We start from the raw sequence: 17,892 nt of genomic DNA, 5'->3' as shown, positions 1-17,892 counted from the left end.
AAAGTTAAAGTGCAATGCAATAATTACTCACCTGACTCAGAAATTTCTTCTTGATTTAAACTCATTTCATCAGTAAGTGCCTTTAATAAAGTTCCATGGACTAGTCTGTATTGTGAAGGTGTTTTACTTTTGTCATGACCATAAAAATGCTCTATAGCTATAGATTTGACTTTTTCTATAGTATATTCCATTGTCACTGCAACGTATAATACTCCTCCATCCAAGCTAACAGTTTAAACATAAATTTGTTTAAGCAATATGTGACAGAGCTCAGTAGACTATTGACGTTGACAAAATATTGAAGTATTAAATACCTGATGACATTGATGAGAAAGCTTTCAGCAGCAGTGGAGGATGTCATTCCTCCGGAATCTTCAGAAGAGCCATTTAAGGAGTGTTTCTTAGAACTCCTTGAACTCTTCCTACTATTCCAGGCCTCTGTTAGTTGCTCCTTCATCCATGGAAACATGAATTAAATCTACAAATAATACTTAGATTAATCTAAACAGATATCAGTCATCAAGTTAGATGGAGCAATTAATTATTGATATAAATAAACGATTTAAAATACAATCTTTGTTCTTGGTTGTGGGATAAATGGTCTATTTACAAGGCACTTGTAATAGAAAATTTAACTTTAGACGAATAAAAACAATATTATAGGTTATTTTAAATTGCATTATAACACAAATATCATGCGTTATCGATTAATGAATCAAATGTCTTTTAACATTCGAGAATGGTAGATACGACGAATTTCGTAGAAAATTATACCTTTTATATTAACTAGAATGAAAACACTTAAATTTATTCTCGTGCCACAGCTGCTTCTATCATGTTTGCATGTGGTATATACCTCGAAAAATCAGACAGCAACGCAGTCGTGTGTCGTCATGAGTATCACATCTTATATCAGTGTAATGTGTTGGTGCATCCGGCATCCAGTTGACAGTTTACAGTATAGTTTATGTAAATTCGTGTATTTTTTCATTGAATGTTCGAAACAATAAATTGTCTACATCTGTACTTATGTACCGACATATTCTGTAAAACTCGGCTTGACATACAAATATGGGAGATACCAGTTAATTTGATCGAGGTAGATATGACGATGTATTTGTTTACATTTTATCGATTATGGCTTGAAAATAGCTATTTCAGCTTCACTGGCCTTTTTTTATTCCTATTAGTGATATAATGAGAAAGATATTCTAAAATTGAATCTATTTATACAACACTTTATTGTCGACTATAAAAATCCTTTACGCGGAATACAGCAAATATATTTAAGGTTAAATTTTCCTACAAATGAAAAAATAACAAACATTTGCATCGTCAATTGATTGAAAATTCTAGAGCTGATCAAGGAGTAAGCAGTCAATATGAATGAAAATTCAACTTGTGGGGAATTGACACAATTGGTGCAGGAAGAAGAAAATGAGGAACCTTTGATCAGAGGTGGTGAAGCAACACCACCATCTACACCAGCTAGGCCTCATAGAAAACCTAAAGAAGAAAGAGATCACAATTCCCATCCACTGGTAAATATTTATTTTAATATTATTTTAATATAATTAACATTTCCACCTGTTTCAAACTGTTCTTTTAGCAGCAACTTGTATGGGAAAATAAAGATAACAGTATTCAAGCATCATCAATAATTAGCAAAGGATCTTCCAGTCAAGCAACAACTAGTCAAGGGTCTATGTCAGGAAGAGTAGCAACTAATTCTTCTTATACGGGTAATCAATCGCGTTTAATGTATCTCAATGAAAAAGAAAAGGTAAAGCCACCAAGACCAGAGCCTCCACGAGTTAACAAACAGCCCAAAGGTATACCACATCGTGTATAAAATTTTTAAATAATTTTTTTAAGTATATGGTTTCATTGCACCTACTAATTTATTACTTTAATTGCACTATTTAATATTTATTTTAATCACGTTATGTATTTTTATTTTTGTTCTTTTAAGTTTGTTTCTTTTGTTTTACTATTCTAATGTAGTAAACACAGCACCTTGCAAGCATCATTCATTTTTAACAGAGGTACCCGATGTTAGACATATGGAGAAAGCACTCCTGCAATTGCTCGAAGACTTTCATAGTGGCAACTTACAAGCATTTGGTAATTATTTTAAGCAACTGAATTATTTTCGTATTACAGCAATAGTTGTAAGTTTTAACATATCTAATTTTTCAAACTACAGGTAAAGATTGTAGTATGGAACAAATGACTGAAATAAGAGAGCAGCAAGAGAAACTTGCCAAACTTCATTTTGAAATGGGCCAACGTCAAGATCATGGAACTAACCAATCCGGATTTAGACAATCAAATGCAAATATGCGCAATTTACTTCAACGACTTGAACAATTAAGTGTCTGCATTGAAAAATTACACAGCAAATAATTAAATTTCATGATGAGATTTAAGTTCAGTTTGTAATATACTTCTCTATTAAACTTATTTTGGTATATGTATATAATTAAGACCTGACATTGAAACTGACTTTTTATAATGTTGTAGTGTTTATAATAGTTTATATCACAATTATATTCTACTGTTTTATTGTCGATTCTTTCTGATACTAAATTCAAAAAATTGAAATAATGTAAAGATTGATATGACTTATAATTACTCAATATTATGTTAATATAGGAATATTGAAGATACATAAAATATATTTGAATTATATTTGTTGACTTATTATTTCTACAATTTAATTAAGTTAACACTATAGTGTTGTTAATAAAAGTAACTTTACTTTGAAAAGTTACATTTTAAATGACCATGGAATATTTTTAAAACTTTTATATATTTTCTTTATATATGGAAAGTGCATCACAAGTAATTTATAAATTTTTTTCATACTATTTTTTTTCGGTTAGCTTAATCTAACAAGAATTTTATTTGTACAATTCATCAAAATATAGATTTTTAGATATCAGTATTACGATTAATTTCAACATAAATACAAATTATTCAACATTGTTCAAATAAAACTGTGAATTTCTTTTTTCCAAAATTATCAAATGTCTTGAGCTGTCAAGTTCATGTTCATGTCTCGAGCTTTTGGGATCGCGATTTATTAATTTACATCCCAAGTTTATAATAATAAACGCTTAGGATACCGTTGATGATGTGCTGCAGCCTGGCACAGCTGATTGCCGGCTGCCGCTTCATCTTCGATTTCTTGGTCGCCCCAAGTGTGCTAGCTTCCTCTGAGTGTTTTTGATGATACCCAAGTGTGTAACGCGCCCGTGGTTTCATTTGCGTGTATCCTCGGTGCATTTTTCCCATTGTTTTTCCGCGTTTTTCCTTCTATCGGCAACGCGTGGTCGAGCGTGTGTGTGTGTGTATGCGTGCTCTCCAATTTTTTCGTCGTGCGCTTCCTTTTCTTTTATCTCTCGTGACGGCTACTTTTTTCATCTTGCGCCTTCCGTCGGATCGCGACGGAATCATTAACTTGTTGCGTCATTTTCTCGAGTGTGGGTGGGCATTTGTTAGCAGTTGAAAAGAAAAGGATGTTTTCGTTAGGGCGCAGGTAGGGCATAATTATTCGGCTGGTTACGGGGCGGTAAGGGATGGGGTTGGCTCTCCCGAGGTGCTGCAAATAGTACAGCGCTCTCCGGCAAAGCCTTTGTAACGCACAGCATTACACTTGATATGAACTAAATAACAAAATAATATGAATACTCATTTGAATTTGTTTTTCGCGGAAACTACAATCAGTTACGTAAAAATATATTTTTTAAGTGTTTTCCGATTTTCTATCAGCTTTAAACATTATAAAGTATTGCTAAATTTGTGCCAATAAAAAAAATGATGCCCCATCTAAAAACAAAATTTCTTGCAGGTGTGCCTATTTAGTAAGCACAAATTCATATTTTGGCTCGCCTTGCATGCATGTAGTGAATAGTGTATGGAAATAAAGAGAAGTATCATACAGAGCCGTAAAGGGGAACCTCAAAGCTGTACCTCTAAGCGATCAAGGAATAAGCAGTCGCTGAAAAGAACATGGCTCGAGTTCGGCTGCCGAGCCGATCATTGCCGAGTGCCGACGACTATGCCTATCTGCACAAGCCGATAGGCGGACAGAAGTTTCTTAATTATTTTATATTTAAATAACTTACACTTATAAAAATCACGCAGAACATTGTTTTTTGTGTAAAATTGAATCGTCGAACTTGACGTTGAAAGCTGGTTTATTTTTATTCATACTCATAAAATGATAAAATAGTTTTTTGATATCGAATGGCAATAAGGTAGCGTCTGACTGTAACAACGATCGCTTTGTAAAATCGAAATTACCAACTAGAGGCTCTCAGAGAGGTGAATTTGCCTGCATGATCGGTAAAACTTACTGAAAAGTATAATCCTGCTCAAATAAATATTGCTATGTCGTAGTAATAAAGACAATGCGCTGTTTAGAGGTCTGGTTACAATTTAAGGCTTGAATTGGCTTAATAACTGTAATGACAGTAGTAACTGTACTATTATTACTGTTCGTTTTGATGATACTGATATGACGATGATAATACGAAGGTAGCAGACTGAATACACCAGACCTCGCAACTGATGGGGAGTCTCGTTATTATTTTAATCATACGTACATGGACCTTGCGCAGTGTCGATCGTTTCTGTTGCGAAACCAATGTTAATTCAAACAAATTGATAATAGTAATAACAAAAATACTATTTAGCAAATCGAAAATATGATCAAGTTTAAATAAATTATATTAAATAACACGTTTTTTCGGTACGAAATGTTAAAGAATACAACACAGCAGAAATCTAATGTTAACGAAAAATGGAAATTGATTAAATAACTTACTTATACTAAATTCTATGTATGTGTTAATAAATGACCATTTGTAAATAATAAAAATATTCATGAAATAAATTTTTATTTTCAAGCGATTTCGATTATTCGTTAAAATTAGATTCCTGCAATGTGGTGCATTTTGTGGTGCGTTTTATGAAATTATTAATTTTTGTTAAAATTAATAATTAGCTGATTTAAAGATGATTATTTAAAAAAAATTGTTATTATTAAACGTATTAAATAATAGTTTTAGGCGTCAATTTTCAAAGTCGTTTTATAGTCGAAGGAATTTAAAAAAATAAGATATCCTATTTTTCACGCCGAATTCAGAAAGAGCGGAAAATTGTATGTCCACAATGATAGTTTCAAAATTTTTAGTGATCTTAAAAAGGTTAAATCAAAATGAAATATGGAAAAATCATCCAGAATCTATTTTTTCGAATTCTTAAGAACTTATAAGACTAAGGGGCTAATAACTGACCATTTTGACACTAATATCAAATGAGAAAGTCATTTCGAAGCAGTTTTATTAAAAAACAAATTTACTTCTGCTCTTATTCTTACTTTTAGCGTTACTCACAAAGTACAAACCAACGTCGTGAACGTAGTAAGCTTTATTTGTTCCCTATAGGGTATTGGTTTGACTCGTGATTTAATTATATCATTTTTTATATCAAATATAGCCCTTACTTATTATTGGTATATGTATAAAATATTTTGAAAGAACTTTCACTAGTTGTATGAAACTTTTATTTATTTTTCGTAGTAACGAAATCCACAAAGAAATTCCACTGCTGAAGTTGAAGAGAGATAGCTAACATATTTAAAAAATTCTAAATTATCTTACTAATTGGGTAGTGTTACTACCCTAATAATTTTTTGACTCTTTTCGGAGTGATATGAATTTTTTTAAAAGCTAAACTATCATACTCATTGACTTGGTATAACTTTGTTAGATCTACAGACGCTATATACGCGTTCATTTCACCCCAAGAAAAGCCAAAAATGTATTCAGTTAGAATTAGATATTTGATGTTATTATTTTCAGAAATACAAATATATTGTACAAACATTTGAGCTGAAGATATTTAATTAGCTGTCACAACGTTGGAATTCCTTTAGTCTGCATTTTTCGATAAAAATTTGAAATAGCAAATTTGTTGTTCGAGTTTAATTAAAAATTATTTACTACTCTAATTATTTTTTGAGTTTTCTTTATTATTATCAAAAATTTCTGCTTATTCCGTTAAACTTAAAATTTGCACTTTAACTTATAAGCCTCTTTGTAAATTTTAACTTATATAATGGCCAACTGATAATAAAATTGTTGATATATTTTTTTATATATATTATTGTTGATCGGAGGAATGTAATAATAAGTCGTATTTAATGACAAGGCAACATCTGTAACAAAATATAATTTATTTGCTCTACCCAATGAAAATATTTGCAGAGTGCACAATTTGAAGATTAGAAACGCTAGTGTTGATATTATTATTATTTTTTTTAATCGTAATAAGTTATAAACTTGTGCAAATATAATTTTATACATAAATCTAATAACAAGTAAAATTTCTAACCAATAAGATATTTAAAAAAATTTCTGTAATCATTTTATGCCAATACCACTTTTAATGAGCATTGTTATATCTAATGATATACACTTTTATAACATAAAATTAGTTTTAAAACTGAAAAATGTGGCTAAATATTTGAAATAATAAAGTATAGAAATGAAATATTTAAAATATCAACTTGAAATTCTTATTTTATATTTATAGATTATATTTTACGAGATTGTATTTAAAAATTTCCTAAATAATGTTTCTGTGACAAAACACGCACAATGCATTGCACAATAAGCCCCTGCAGAATGCTTCACGAGATAACGCACTTGAAGATCCCATTCTGAAAAAGCTTAATTGCAGGCATTTATTAAGCTCATACTTCGTGATAAAAAAACTTCTACACACATACACACACACACACACACACCATTTATATTTGTTGTATATTACGTTAAAATAAAATTTTGCAAACACTGATAGTTTCCTAAAAGAAAATTCTGTCACAATCGATAGCATTTTATTATATTTAATATTGTAAGACGATAATACAGAAAAATAAATCAACTTATATTAAAATTATGCTCACTTGTTATGTTTTGGTAATGTTTTAGTTTTATCAAAAGATTTGAGGTGCAAAATAAACCAACAGAGTTGCCGGAGCATAACGAAGAATACCTACATTATTGTTTTGATATTTTATTGATTGTATCGTATTGTTTTATTATTTTTGGTAGATCTTATTTGTAGTTACTCAAACTTTAATAAGCCCTTTCGATAGGGATAGCTAGCCATTAAGATTTCAAATTGCAATAGTTGGTGCGATTAATTTATTTCGAACGCTCTATTCAATTTTAAATAGTTATTAGGTAGGGGATAATGAATAAGTTTGAATTGCTAAACAACTGAATATAAATCACTTCAACGACAGCCACTCTCTATCTCTTAGCACTCTCTCTCTCTCTCTCTCTCTCTATGAATTTGAGATGTATTTTTTTTTTGGTTGATTAAAAAACACTTTTTTTTTATCAAAACAGTCTTATATTCCGAAATATCGTACAAAATTAGATACAAAATTTATAAATCTAACAATAATTAAAATCATAGGAACAGTTGCATGACAATGCACTCATGACATAATACTGCGTATAATCTTGACAATGGAAAAAATCATTATAAAAAATATAGTTCATCATAAATAATAAAGCCCAACTTTCACTTTAAGTAAAATGATAGATAATAAATAAATAAATACTAGTGAAATTATTTACAATTGATCTAAATCGCGATAAGCCTTATCAATAATCAAAGACGTGCCGCCAAGCATGCAAATAGTCTTTGTATTTCAATAATATTCCCCAATCTCGTACCAGTCTCCGAGTATCGTCAACGGGTTCCCGCTCTGTCTCACTCATGATACCTCGTTCAATGCGCCCTGGCAGTTGAATACCGGGTAGTAAAATTATACTACTTTCTACTTCACAAAGCATCATTTTCAAATATGATTGTGTTGTCTTCAAAGCATCTTGAACCTTTGGCGTCCAAGTTTCATCTTCGACCATTTCTTCTAAAGCCACTGCGAATTTCTGAAGATCCGAATGTAACTTTGGCAGATGATTAATAATCTGAAAGTAGAAAATACGTCAAGTCTAATTGATTAGTCAGCAATAAAGTTACGTGGCCTATTGGAATTTGTTCTATATTTCTATCTATTGCATTTGACCGTCAATTCTATGCGAGCCTGGTTATCATTTGTTTTTTTCATTCGGCTGAGATAGCGACATGCGTCAGCGCGAGGAAACACTTTTTATACAACTTATATTTGGTAAACGTTAAAAAATCGTAATCAGATAGCAATCGATCGTATAATTAAACTTTAACACTACGCGGCTGCTAAACTAGCTTGCGGAAGTTGTGTTAATTGTGTGGAATGAACAGAAGTGGATACTGACCATTCGTGGCTTAAAGTGTTTCAACCGTTTAATAACGTGCACGTCCTTTTTGCCGGGTAACCAATTGGGTATGTACTGATGTTCGTGTACACCAATTCTAACTCTTTCGTACAGAAATTCATAATCTTTACTCAGATAATCATTCATCAAGAGTTCGTGCTGAATCCTTAGATTTTTTAGACTTGAACTCATTTCTTCGTCGACGTTTCTCGTATCAATCAGCTGTTCGTAATCTTCAAGACTACCGCAAGGTACATGCCAATACGGTACGGCAGTCCTGCTCATTGCAAGATTTACCGGGACCGCAGCCGCCACAACACACGTTACTAAAACTGCACCGGTCAGATAAAAAACGAGCTCCATATTTCGCCGTGTACTTGAAACGTCGTTTTCACTTTGTCGAATTTGATGAGGCGCACAAGTGCGAGCGCGTGATCGCGTACCCTAGTACAACTGAGATTGTCAAACTCTAGAGCTTCCACTTTTATATATTCGATAATGTAAACAATTGCGGCTTGCGTACGCACACGCGCGCGCGTTCGAGCGGGCAAGCGCAAGTTCGACGTAACTCGCCAGGTTTCGTCTTTCTTATTTTACACGTTACGCACTGCCGTCCTCGTAGCAAGGGAGTTTTGCTTGGGCATGTTACATTTTTTCGAATCACCCCATTCTCATTGGTTAGCAAGCAAATGAAAGCTTTGACGTCCGTAGCGACATTGATTGTGAGTACTTCTGTTTTATCATGAGAAAAACTTTTGTGAAAACATTTAATTTATCGGCAATGCTAGATATCAATCGGCAGGTACTCCTCTAATGCGTCACGTATTATATCAGTTTCATTTCAGGTGCTCAACAGTTTCATACATACAATGAAGCATCAAATTTTCATTCGAGTGATTTTATTATTTATTTTTTCGTTCGTTCAAATGACCGACTCGTTTTCCAACTTTTGCTGGAATTCACAACTCACCTACGTCAGACAGCCTCATGAGTCGCGTCTTTTTACAGTTGTGCTGCAGCGCAAGACTATAACTAAAGCATATACATACATCTCCAGATTTAACATAATGACGTGATGCTTCGCTCAGCCCAGTCAGCCAGTGGTATGTCTTCACCCTCCCCCCTCCCTTCCTCTTTCCCTCAGGCTTCAGCTGGCTTCTATTCCTATTCTTCGATCGCACTTTCTCTCGCGATTATTGCAAATGCATTCAACAAAGATGGAAACTCATTGCCAATTGTGGCACGGAATAACCGCTGCGCGCTTTTGTCGTAATGAAAACGAAGCTGAGTCTAGTTGTAATAATAGTATCATTACCGGGGGGACTAACGCGCGCACGCCGCCAACAGACGCAAAGTATTGGTGTTTACTTTGTGATTCAAGTGCGGGAAAGCCTCGAGCAGCAAGTGAATCGTCCAAATGTAAGTTTACTTGCGCGGTGTGTGCGAGAGCATCGGACCATTAACGGTCAGCGGCGTTCAGAACTATGACGTCGATCCATGCGCGGATCAATTATAACAACGCTCGAGCTTATTTCACCTCATTATAATGTTCAAAGAAGAGCAATAAATAATCACGTGGTAAATTTTTCAAATGATTTATTTTTTAATTTATTGGATTTTTCTTTCTTTATCTTTTTCTTTTTCTTTTTCTTTTTCTTTTTCTTTTTTTTTTCTTTTACTTTTCTTTCTTTTGTTGACAAAAAATACAATAATAAAACGCTCTATTTGCGGAGCACCACTATTTAATACATTTTCAATTTTTATATGGAGACAACTCAAGATTAACTTAAATACTTTCTTGTACGTTGCTTCATTCTTTTACATATCACAGCACAACACTGAAAGATTTATATTATTGGTGCGTCAAAATATGAACATGAATTATAAATCAAAGTTTCGACTATAAAGTTAAAGACAATGAAATTTCAATTGCATGGTTTTATTAAAAAAACATTAGAGGTCTTTTAATAAAAGAATTGAATTGAAATTAGCACTAAATTACTCGATGTATGATCTGATTTACCAGTCGTGCGACATCACTTTTAAAACCGCTAAAATTATGACATCTTTGATTAAACTACAGAAAAAGACACACTGTATAATACTGCTTGCCATTGAAATAAAAAGTAAATATTCTTAATACTGCGTGACTTATTGTAAAAATTTCTTGGTAATCATAATACTTTTCATGCGCGATTGTAACGAGTATTTAACAAACATAGGGTAAATATGTACTTTAATTTATCTATATAATTTAATTCGAAATTAAAATTTTCCGTTTATTACTCATTCGTCTTCGGCTCTGTGAAAACAATTTTGTTCTTTGCAAGTTGTGCAATTTACTCTTTGTTTTTTTCATTTTTTTTCGTTTCTTCTGTTTTTGAAGTTTTTGAAGTTTTTTGGATTTAAAGCTACTTGATAGAGGACGTAATTTGGTTGGATCACAAGTACCGGATCCTATTGCAGTAGCATTGCGCAGTGCGCGCATCCAATCGTTCAAAAAAGTTTGGTACAGGCGCAAAACTCCAGAGTCTTGAATAAGCATGAGAGTTAAATCACCTTCTCGAGCCCAACTTGGACTTTCAGTGACAAGTATTGATTTATGAGTTGTAGGTAGTTGCAGACCCAAATTCAGAATCGCAGTCTCTACTTCGCAGAGCATCTTCGAACAATGAAAGTAACAAAATTGTGAGTAAAATTCATGGAATCTATAATATGCGAGAGTTATACGAATAAATTTATTTTACTCACTCTTAATATTTCACTTTTCATGCCATCGACAATATTGTTACGTCTAATTAGCGTAAAATCTGCGTTAATGTTTGACTTTAATCTAAACATTCGCAGGTGATGAAAAGTGATGGCAAATCGTTGCAGTGCGTCGTGCAACCTCGGCAATGCGAGTTCGGCTTTCTTATTTTTGTCCAAACACCAAATTTCACGATGATACCATTCTAGTTGTTTATCCGGAAGCCAACTCATTCGGTACTGCTCCTTGAGAACTTTATAAACCTAAATATAAAGAATTGCTATTATAAATATAGATAATAAAGAAAGTTGTTAAGTTGTATACTATGACTTTTTCCCATGCAAGCATCAGCACATGTAAACTGTCTGACGTATGCAAAAATGATTTGACTTGTTGAAGAAAAACATTGAGCACATGTGTCTTATGAAACTATAGATGACAGTTGATACGAATGTTTCGTCTGTGCAAGTAGGTGGTCGTACTTATCATCATGATAGATACATGAGACTCTTTCAAAAGAAATATTTGCATATCCGGAATTTCTTGCGATTCGTTTATTTAAAAGAGATTATATTTACTTTTGAATAAATGTCATGAATATCTTTTAGATCTGCTCGAAAATGATTTTGAGCGACTCTGAGCTGTGTCTTGACACGTTTAAGAGCTCGATGCACGCTGTGTCGCTGTGGAAACTTTCCAAGTGCTGCTGCTGCTGCTGCTGCTGCAATAGGTGTTCCGCATGGCTCGAGCCAGGGTTCAACATCTATTAATTCCAGATGGTACGTAGATCTCATATTATACGGTGTAGCACTCGTACTGCTACACTTTAACAAGATGCCGAGGCCAAAGATTAGGAAAAAAAGAAACCCTGTTAACGTTTCTATATGTACCGCCAATGAAGTTGCTGTAATTAAACAATTGAATAAGCCATTAGTCTTTCAATTATATTAAATCTTCGTTCATGGTAGATGGAACATTTGAGTTGACTTTGTTGTCGTGAAACCAAGTTAAAGTTATCATATTAGGCATAGTAAAAATTATCCTCCGATGGATATACGTGCACTATACATTTATATACTGTAGTAGGTGCGCCAGTTCATACTCTAGCACCTACGCACTAATTCAAGCTGCATGCGCTGAGAAATTGTCCTCCTCCGCAAAGGAGGAAATAGATTGTGAATTGGAGAGTATAAAGATTTATCGTGCAATCAGAATTTAAAAAGAAAATAACCCAACGAATGCAAAAAGGAGCCGCCTATCGTTAATACATTTTATTTACTATTCTTACTACCATAATAAAAATTAATCCAAATCCAAATTATCTGCAGTTAATAATAATAATAATAATATTAACGATCAAAATTTAGAAGCAAAGGTTATCTACAGGTATTCAATGTGCATTTGCATCGCGTAGATATGAATCGCTGATGTCACATGCCTAGAACCTGATGTCGTTCATCATTTGCGTCTCGGCCTGTCAGTGTTGTGTGATACAAACTGGTATAATGTATACAGGCTTGTGACTGAACTTCAATGTAATATAATACGACAGATAATATTTTAGAATAATTGTTCGAAGAACTTTGTTTATTTTATCTTATGTTATTTTATTGCTTTATCAATGTCGTACTACAATAAAAATATTATTTATTCAGTCTATTTTCTTCAATTTTAACCACAATATGACCCTAACGACTCGTCGTCGTTAATCGCCCCACACAGTTCTTTTGGAAATTGAAAAATTAGCAGCGCTCTATAACATTATGCACTTAGAAATGAATTGATAGGGAAGCTGTTACACAAAAATTAGATAAGCGTGATAATTTGAACAGTACCGTGCCGAAGTATTTGCGTACTTGACTCATGCATGTATTTGTCGATTTATCGACTATTTCTGCATCTTTTATTTTATATGCTTACGCATTTAATTTTACTTTATAGCACGGTAAATAAAATACAGTAAACGATAATAAATACTGGCAGATAATAGTCAGATTGGTTACTTTTATAAGTTGTTAACAATAAGTGAATTATACTGTATTTTGTTATTTCGAAATTTTCACTGTTACTCGTTTATAGTAAATTTGGCGAAATTGGAATAGTTCAAAATTATACTTATTTTCATCTATTTTTTAATTAACTAATACTTTATGATAATTGACTACTCTATAATTGGTTCGATTTTCTATTATATTATATAATAACTATTACTGTAATTTTTGGTCGGTACAGAATATTGAAATATTCTTCACAGCAGTGAATCAAATTTATATAATTTAAACCTAATATAAAATAACAACAAAATATAATTAGGATGACCTTAGAAGCCGATACTTACAAAGGTAACTATTCACTTTACGGCATAATAAAATAAGAAAAACACAGGAATTATATCAATTACTGTCTAGTTCATAAAGATTTTCTGTGTCACAAATAGCACGTATAATCAATCGTGTAGGCACATTAATATATTTTTCGTCTGATACGAACTATAAGAAGAAACACCGGTTTGAATAAATATTTTCAAATTGCTGTTACATGAAATGTATTGCTGTAGGAAAAAGAAGTAACGAATAAGACTTGCAACAAAATTTTAAGCTTTTAAGCTATAGTACATTTAAAAACTAGTTAGACTATTCGTTTTCTAGTATTCTTTTCAATGTGTTTACCTTATTTTTGTTGCGTTTTTGTCTTTTAAGTGTGCAAGCATATGAGCATGTGTCACGTACTGTAAAAATGCCTCGAGTGTACTAAGCTAAAGTAAATACGATGGCTCTGGCGTGCATAGGACTAACGTAGTCCAGTCTAAATTATTGATTTCACTGCAAGCAAAGACGACAGACATTTTTATGACAATGCGCCGCTTAAATACGCGCTTGTGCAACGTCTATCCACGACATTAGTAATTCGTAATACTTGCTGGGGCTTAAACCATAACCTCACAGTGCCATTTTTACACACCAATAACACTAATAATATATAACGATACTAGTACTACAAGCGACACATTATTGGTAAAACTGTTACAATTCGTTAATTTAGACCACTGCCCTGAAATCCACACTTACGGCTCATTTATACGTGACTTAAATAGTTCAAAGTAGCACCATGAGGTTATGATCTGAGCGCTAGCGAGGGCTATAGGTACGGTGTTATTATGAACTACTTATGTCACGGATATGAATTGCATAAGTGCGAATTTATGTCACGCAGTCACATAGAATACTGGACGATACTCCATAAGTGACACTTGGCGTCACTTATTACACTAGTATTGTTATACACTATAATGTCTTTCTAGTTTCATCAACATTCAATAAAATGTAAAATTAAAAAATTAAAAAATTTTCTCATGGTAGGTTTGAAAAATAATGCAAATTCGATACACATATCAATCTAATATTTTCAATGCCTGATTACTGCTTATAAAAACCTTGCAGTTCTTGTCCTTCGATCTTAAAGAAATGTTTTAAAATGCTTTATGCACGTTATTGATGATCATCGCACAAGAAGATTACGCGTATTTAATATTATGGATAAAATCATGCAACTGTTGGATCGGATCATCAATATTTTTACCAAAGTATTATTGTATGATCGCATAAGCATTAAATTTATCACCGGAGCTTACCCTTGTCATTCCTAGCAATTAGTTATAAAAATTATTAGCACGCGCAACATGAACATAATGGATAGCGCATTGTATAATTAATAACTATTAACTTCGGTCCTAGTTTCCTTTAAATAAAAACATCCGTCAATGCAAAAAAAAAATGTATTTAAAACCGGTTAAACATATGTTCATTGTTCTTTTGTCCTTTATTTCTCAATTTTCTAAGAGTACTTGGTTAGTTTGAGCATTGGATATAAATAATCTGAAATAATTTAACAATATACACACACCGCCTTAACGTGGCATAGCTAAAAGCTCCAGCCAGCAACAGCTCGAAGATCATTTCTTGTTTCCTCACTTTGTTGTTGTCACAGCCCTCCGAAACAGAGCGGCAGCGTCGAAGTAACAGTACGGTAAAACTAGTAATTTGCTTAAATTTCACTTTTCGAATGCATCTATCGATTGAGATAATTTTTTAATAAATAAATGATTTATTGAGAAACTATCGGTAGTCCAACTACTGCCCAAGGTAGAATTACGAAATAAGTACAGAATAGTTGGTAGAAATCTGTTCCACATTTTTACATTTGAACGACACTCAATTCACTGATTTTTGATTCATTGGACAGTCAGCATTTCCTCAAATACATGCATTGCTTAGTATGATTCATCTTTATTAATCAGAGCATGATAAAGATAAAGAGATAGCGTTAACAGAATATCTAAAACGACAATCAAAGCTATACCCAGCGTAAAAGACAGTTCGACCATTCGGCTTGCCGATCTCGTGCTAACTGAAAGATCGCATAAGCCTTTTGCGGAGAGCGCACGGTTACTCATTCGTTGTTCAGACTCACAGCTTACTCGCGGTCCCACCTACTCCCAAGCCGTCTCTCCCTTCTACTCTGCGATCCAAGTCCCTTGTCTCAAAAGCCCCCTCTACTACTAACAGCCCCTCTACACCCTCACCTCCACCTTACCAGTTTTTATTATATAGTGGGGATACCAGCAAACGCGCCGAGAATGAGATTTCCTCCTCCTCCTCCTCCTCCTCCTCTTCCTCCTCCTCGTTCTCCACCTCCTGTATATTCCAAAATATTATTCATAAATAATGCATCAACAAATGATTTACCAAATGGGATTAGGTCTTTTTTTCAAGTTATAGAATAACAAAGTTTTTACAAAGAGATTTGCTCAAGAAGTGAGAATAAAATAAAACATTATAAATATTGGCTATATGATGAATGAATATTCAAAGTAAATATGTTGATATACAAAGAAAATAAAGATAATAAAAGTTGCAAAAGTTGTTTGAAATATCAAAACTTGTAAACAGTATTTCATGGGCCATTTATTCGTGTACCTGATGCATTTCTAATTAGCAGTTTCTTTTAATTTGGCATCATTTTTCTCATTAAGGTCAGAAAAATTTAAACGAGACTCGTATTTTTTAAACGGTGTTTATTTTTTCTTTTACGTAACGATTCCAGTAAATTTTTCAGTTAATTGCTATTCCTTGCAAATAATTATTTTAAATGCTTCATGAGCTCACTAAAAAATTCCAGCTTGCTGTTGCACTCGATTTGTCTTTCCCGAAGGTGGCCTGCTTTGTTAAGCTTGCTACGCAACGTAACTGTAACTACTCTGTAATAGTTGGGAAAATCGATATTTTCAATCTTGCGTGATGACACATTGAGAAATTACAAGATAACACTGAAGTACCAGCACTGCGTCGTCGATGCATATAAAAATTATTGAAACGGAAACTTGGTTTTTATTGTTTTTACTCCAGTTTCTTATATTCTAATTTGTTTGGCACGGAGCCTTTTTATTTTTTACCTTCTACTAGTCAAATATAATATTAAAAAAAAATTATTTTTCACAACGCGTGCGAGTAAAATGCCTTTATCCTTGGCAATAAAGTTCGCGAAAGACTAATTTTTATTAACAAATATTCATATAATTGGCATATAATTGGTGACAGATGTTTTACCGACTTCGAAACATTTTAACATAAAGGTAAATAGTGGACAAAACAGTATCTGCCCCGAATTAGACAGGCAACGATAAATTGATCAGACATTAGCTTTGCTAAATCTCCACTTTCACCCCCTATGTGAATAATATATTATAATTAAAATACAAAATTTTTGAGGTTTTGAAAGTACATTAGACAGAATGTTATGTTAGCCAGGAGCTGCGTTCAAGTAAAAAAAAATGTTTCAAAAAGAACTGTGAAATAGGTTGAAAAAATATTTCGAGTACTAAGAAAGAAAAAATATGTTAAGTATACAAGAAATATAGCTATGGCATACAATTTTTTAAGCTAGAATAATCATTGATTTTCGAAAGATTTAACCAAGAAGTCAGATCTTCCTGAGATATTTCAGTCTTATAAATAAATATATAATATAAAGTCTCAATAGATAAATAGCAATTGTTTTATCGTTAAATACCAAAAAAATATACCGTGATGCATTGCGTTTATCGTAACAATACTATAATCTTCAATTATTCTATGAAATTCATAAAGTGCATCATGAAATAAAATATCTTTAGAGATTGTTATATTCCAAAATTCGATCAAATGGTTAAAAAGAATAACTTTCTGAAAAAGGTTATTGGAAAATTCGTTTGTTGCAATATTCCGCAAAATAAATTGTGTCACCTTTCTTAAAGCAGCAGTATGACATTGGATGAGATAAGGTGTTTCAATTGAGAAAATATACATGTGACTTGATTTTTACTAAGAAAAAAAAGTTAGTTCTTGTAACTGAAGGGTCACTGTCTGTCCTTTACAATCAGTTTCTGAACGCAACGCAGGTTAATTAGGTCATATAGTGGTTTTAATAATTGCAAACAACAATTTTAGTACATGTCATTGCTAACTGGTGTCATTTTCAGTACTAATAGAACATACGGTGATCACGAATAGTGTTTGAAACTGCAAAATGACATCCGGCTCATCCTTTATACCTCGAAAGCGCAAAGATCAATACGTGATCGCGTTTCGGACTGGATTATGCTCAGGATTTGCAAGAGCACAAGCGCCAGTGCAGTATATATGAGTCACAATATTATAAGTGATAAGGGTCTACGTGCGAGCAGAAGTTGGCGCGTTCAAGAAAAGTATAGAGTTTCACCTTGGCTTTCTCGCTCCGTTATAATATGTTAATGTCTCGAGAAATTTG

At 32.9% G+C, this 17,892-nt stretch overlaps 4 protein-coding genes across 11 annotated transcripts in view; 1 reads left to right on the top strand and 3 right to left on the bottom strand.

Annotated features, from left to right (window-relative positions):
* The window catches only part of LOC131664969 (ubiquitin-associated domain-containing protein 1), a 36,264-nt gene that overhangs the window by 2,313 nt on the left and 16,059 nt on the right, over positions 1-17,892 (bottom strand). For 2 of the 5 annotated variants that reach the window (XM_058936503.1, XM_058936507.1), the window contains exons 1-3: positions 775-891; positions 315-478; positions 32-225 (exon numbers count right to left, since the gene is read on the bottom strand). In XM_058936503.1, coding sequence (XP_058792486.1) covers positions 32-225; positions 315-469 — 349 coding nt within the window. In that variant the 5' untranslated portion in view covers positions 470-478; positions 775-891. Of the gene's footprint in view, positions 1-31; positions 226-314; positions 479-571; positions 586-774; positions 904-17,892 lie in introns of those variants that run through there. The other 3 variants (XM_058936505.1, XM_058936506.1, XM_058936504.1) reach the window with 3 other exon arrangements.
* LOC131664971 (coiled-coil domain-containing protein 28B) lies at positions 961-2,660 on the top strand. 3 transcript variants are annotated; one of them, XM_058936511.1, is made up of 5 exons: positions 961-1,099; positions 1,357-1,541; positions 1,613-1,832; positions 2,005-2,124; positions 2,207-2,660. In XM_058936511.1, the coding sequence occupies exons 2-5, from the start codon at positions 1,383-1,385 to the stop codon at positions 2,404-2,406; spliced, it is 699 nt and encodes a 232-aa protein (XP_058792494.1). In that variant the 5' UTR covers positions 961-1,099; positions 1,357-1,382; the 3' UTR covers positions 2,407-2,660. The 3 variants fall into 3 exon arrangements, with proteins under 3 accessions (XP_058792494.1, XP_058792495.1, XP_058792493.1); XM_058936512.1 differs by having other exon boundaries at positions 1,610-1,832; positions 2,044-2,124; XM_058936510.1 differs by having other exon boundaries at positions 1,610-1,832.
* LOC131664972 (uncharacterized) lies at positions 7,522-8,797 on the bottom strand. Its single transcript, XM_058936513.1, has 2 exons — positions 8,340-8,797; positions 7,522-8,012 (listed from the first exon to the last, which is right to left on the bottom strand). Exons 1-2 carry the CDS (start codon positions 8,700-8,702, stop codon positions 7,686-7,688), a joined length of 690 nt encoding a protein of 229 aa, XP_058792496.1. The 5' UTR covers positions 8,703-8,797; the 3' UTR covers positions 7,522-7,685.
* Positions 9,681-15,710, bottom strand: LOC131664970 (uncharacterized). 2 transcript variants are annotated; one of them, XM_058936509.1, is made up of 5 exons: positions 15,682-15,710; positions 11,979-11,992; positions 11,667-11,907; positions 11,091-11,351; positions 9,681-11,001 (listed from the first exon to the last, which is right to left on the bottom strand). In XM_058936509.1, exons 3-5 carry the CDS (start codon positions 11,880-11,882, stop codon positions 10,594-10,596), a joined length of 885 nt encoding a protein of 294 aa, XP_058792492.1. In that variant the 5' UTR covers positions 11,883-11,907; positions 11,979-11,992; positions 15,682-15,710; the 3' UTR covers positions 9,681-10,593. The 2 variants fall into 2 exon arrangements, with proteins under 2 accessions (XP_058792492.1, XP_058792491.1); XM_058936508.1 differs by lacking the exon at positions 15,682-15,710 and adding an exon at positions 14,990-15,471 and having other exon boundaries at positions 11,667-11,992.

Source organism: Phymastichus coffea, unplaced genomic scaffold (genome assembly GCF_024137745.1).
Source record: "Phymastichus coffea isolate CEN01 unplaced genomic scaffold, Cenicafe_Pcof_1.1 PCOF00047, whole genome shotgun sequence".
NCBI classification, from domain to species: Eukaryota; Metazoa; Arthropoda; class Insecta; order Hymenoptera; family Eulophidae; genus Phymastichus; species Phymastichus coffea.
Note: the sequence above shows the minus strand (reverse complement) of the source record. Positions and strands in the feature narration are given on the sequence as shown.

Excerpts from the sequence above, each read along its gene's own strand:
- LOC131664971 (XM_058936510.1), top strand. The coding sequence starts at position 1,383 with ATGAATGAAAATTCAACTTGTGGGGAATTGACACAATTGGTGCAGGAA. Across the intron at positions 1,542-1,609 it reads ATCACAATTCCCATCCACTG|CAGCAACTTGTATGGGAAAA; the intron begins GTAAATATTTAT and ends CTGTTCTTTTAG. Across the intron at positions 1,833-2,004 it reads AGTTAACAAACAGCCCAAAG|TAAACACAGCACCTTGCAAG; the intron begins GTATACCACATC and ends ATTCTAATGTAG.
- LOC131664970 (XM_058936508.1), bottom strand. The coding sequence starts at position 15,044 with ATGATCTTCGAGCTGTTGCTGGCTGGAGCTTTTAGCTATGCCACGTTA. Across the intron at positions 11,993-14,989 it reads CTATGCCACGTTAAGGCGGT|CAACTTCATTGGCGGTACAT; the intron begins GTGTGTATATTG and ends GTTTAATTACAG. Across the intron at positions 11,002-11,090 it reads TGAAAAGTGAAATATTAAGA|ATGCTCTGCGAAGTAGAGAC; the intron begins GTGAGTAAAATA and ends CATTGTTCGAAG.
- LOC131664972 (XM_058936513.1), bottom strand. The coding sequence starts at position 8,702 with ATGGAGCTCGTTTTTTATCTGACCGGTGCAGTTTTAGTAACGTGTGTT. Across the intron at positions 8,013-8,339 it reads AACACTTTAAGCCACGAATG|ATTATTAATCATCTGCCAAA; the intron begins GTCAGTATCCAC and ends TTCTACTTTCAG.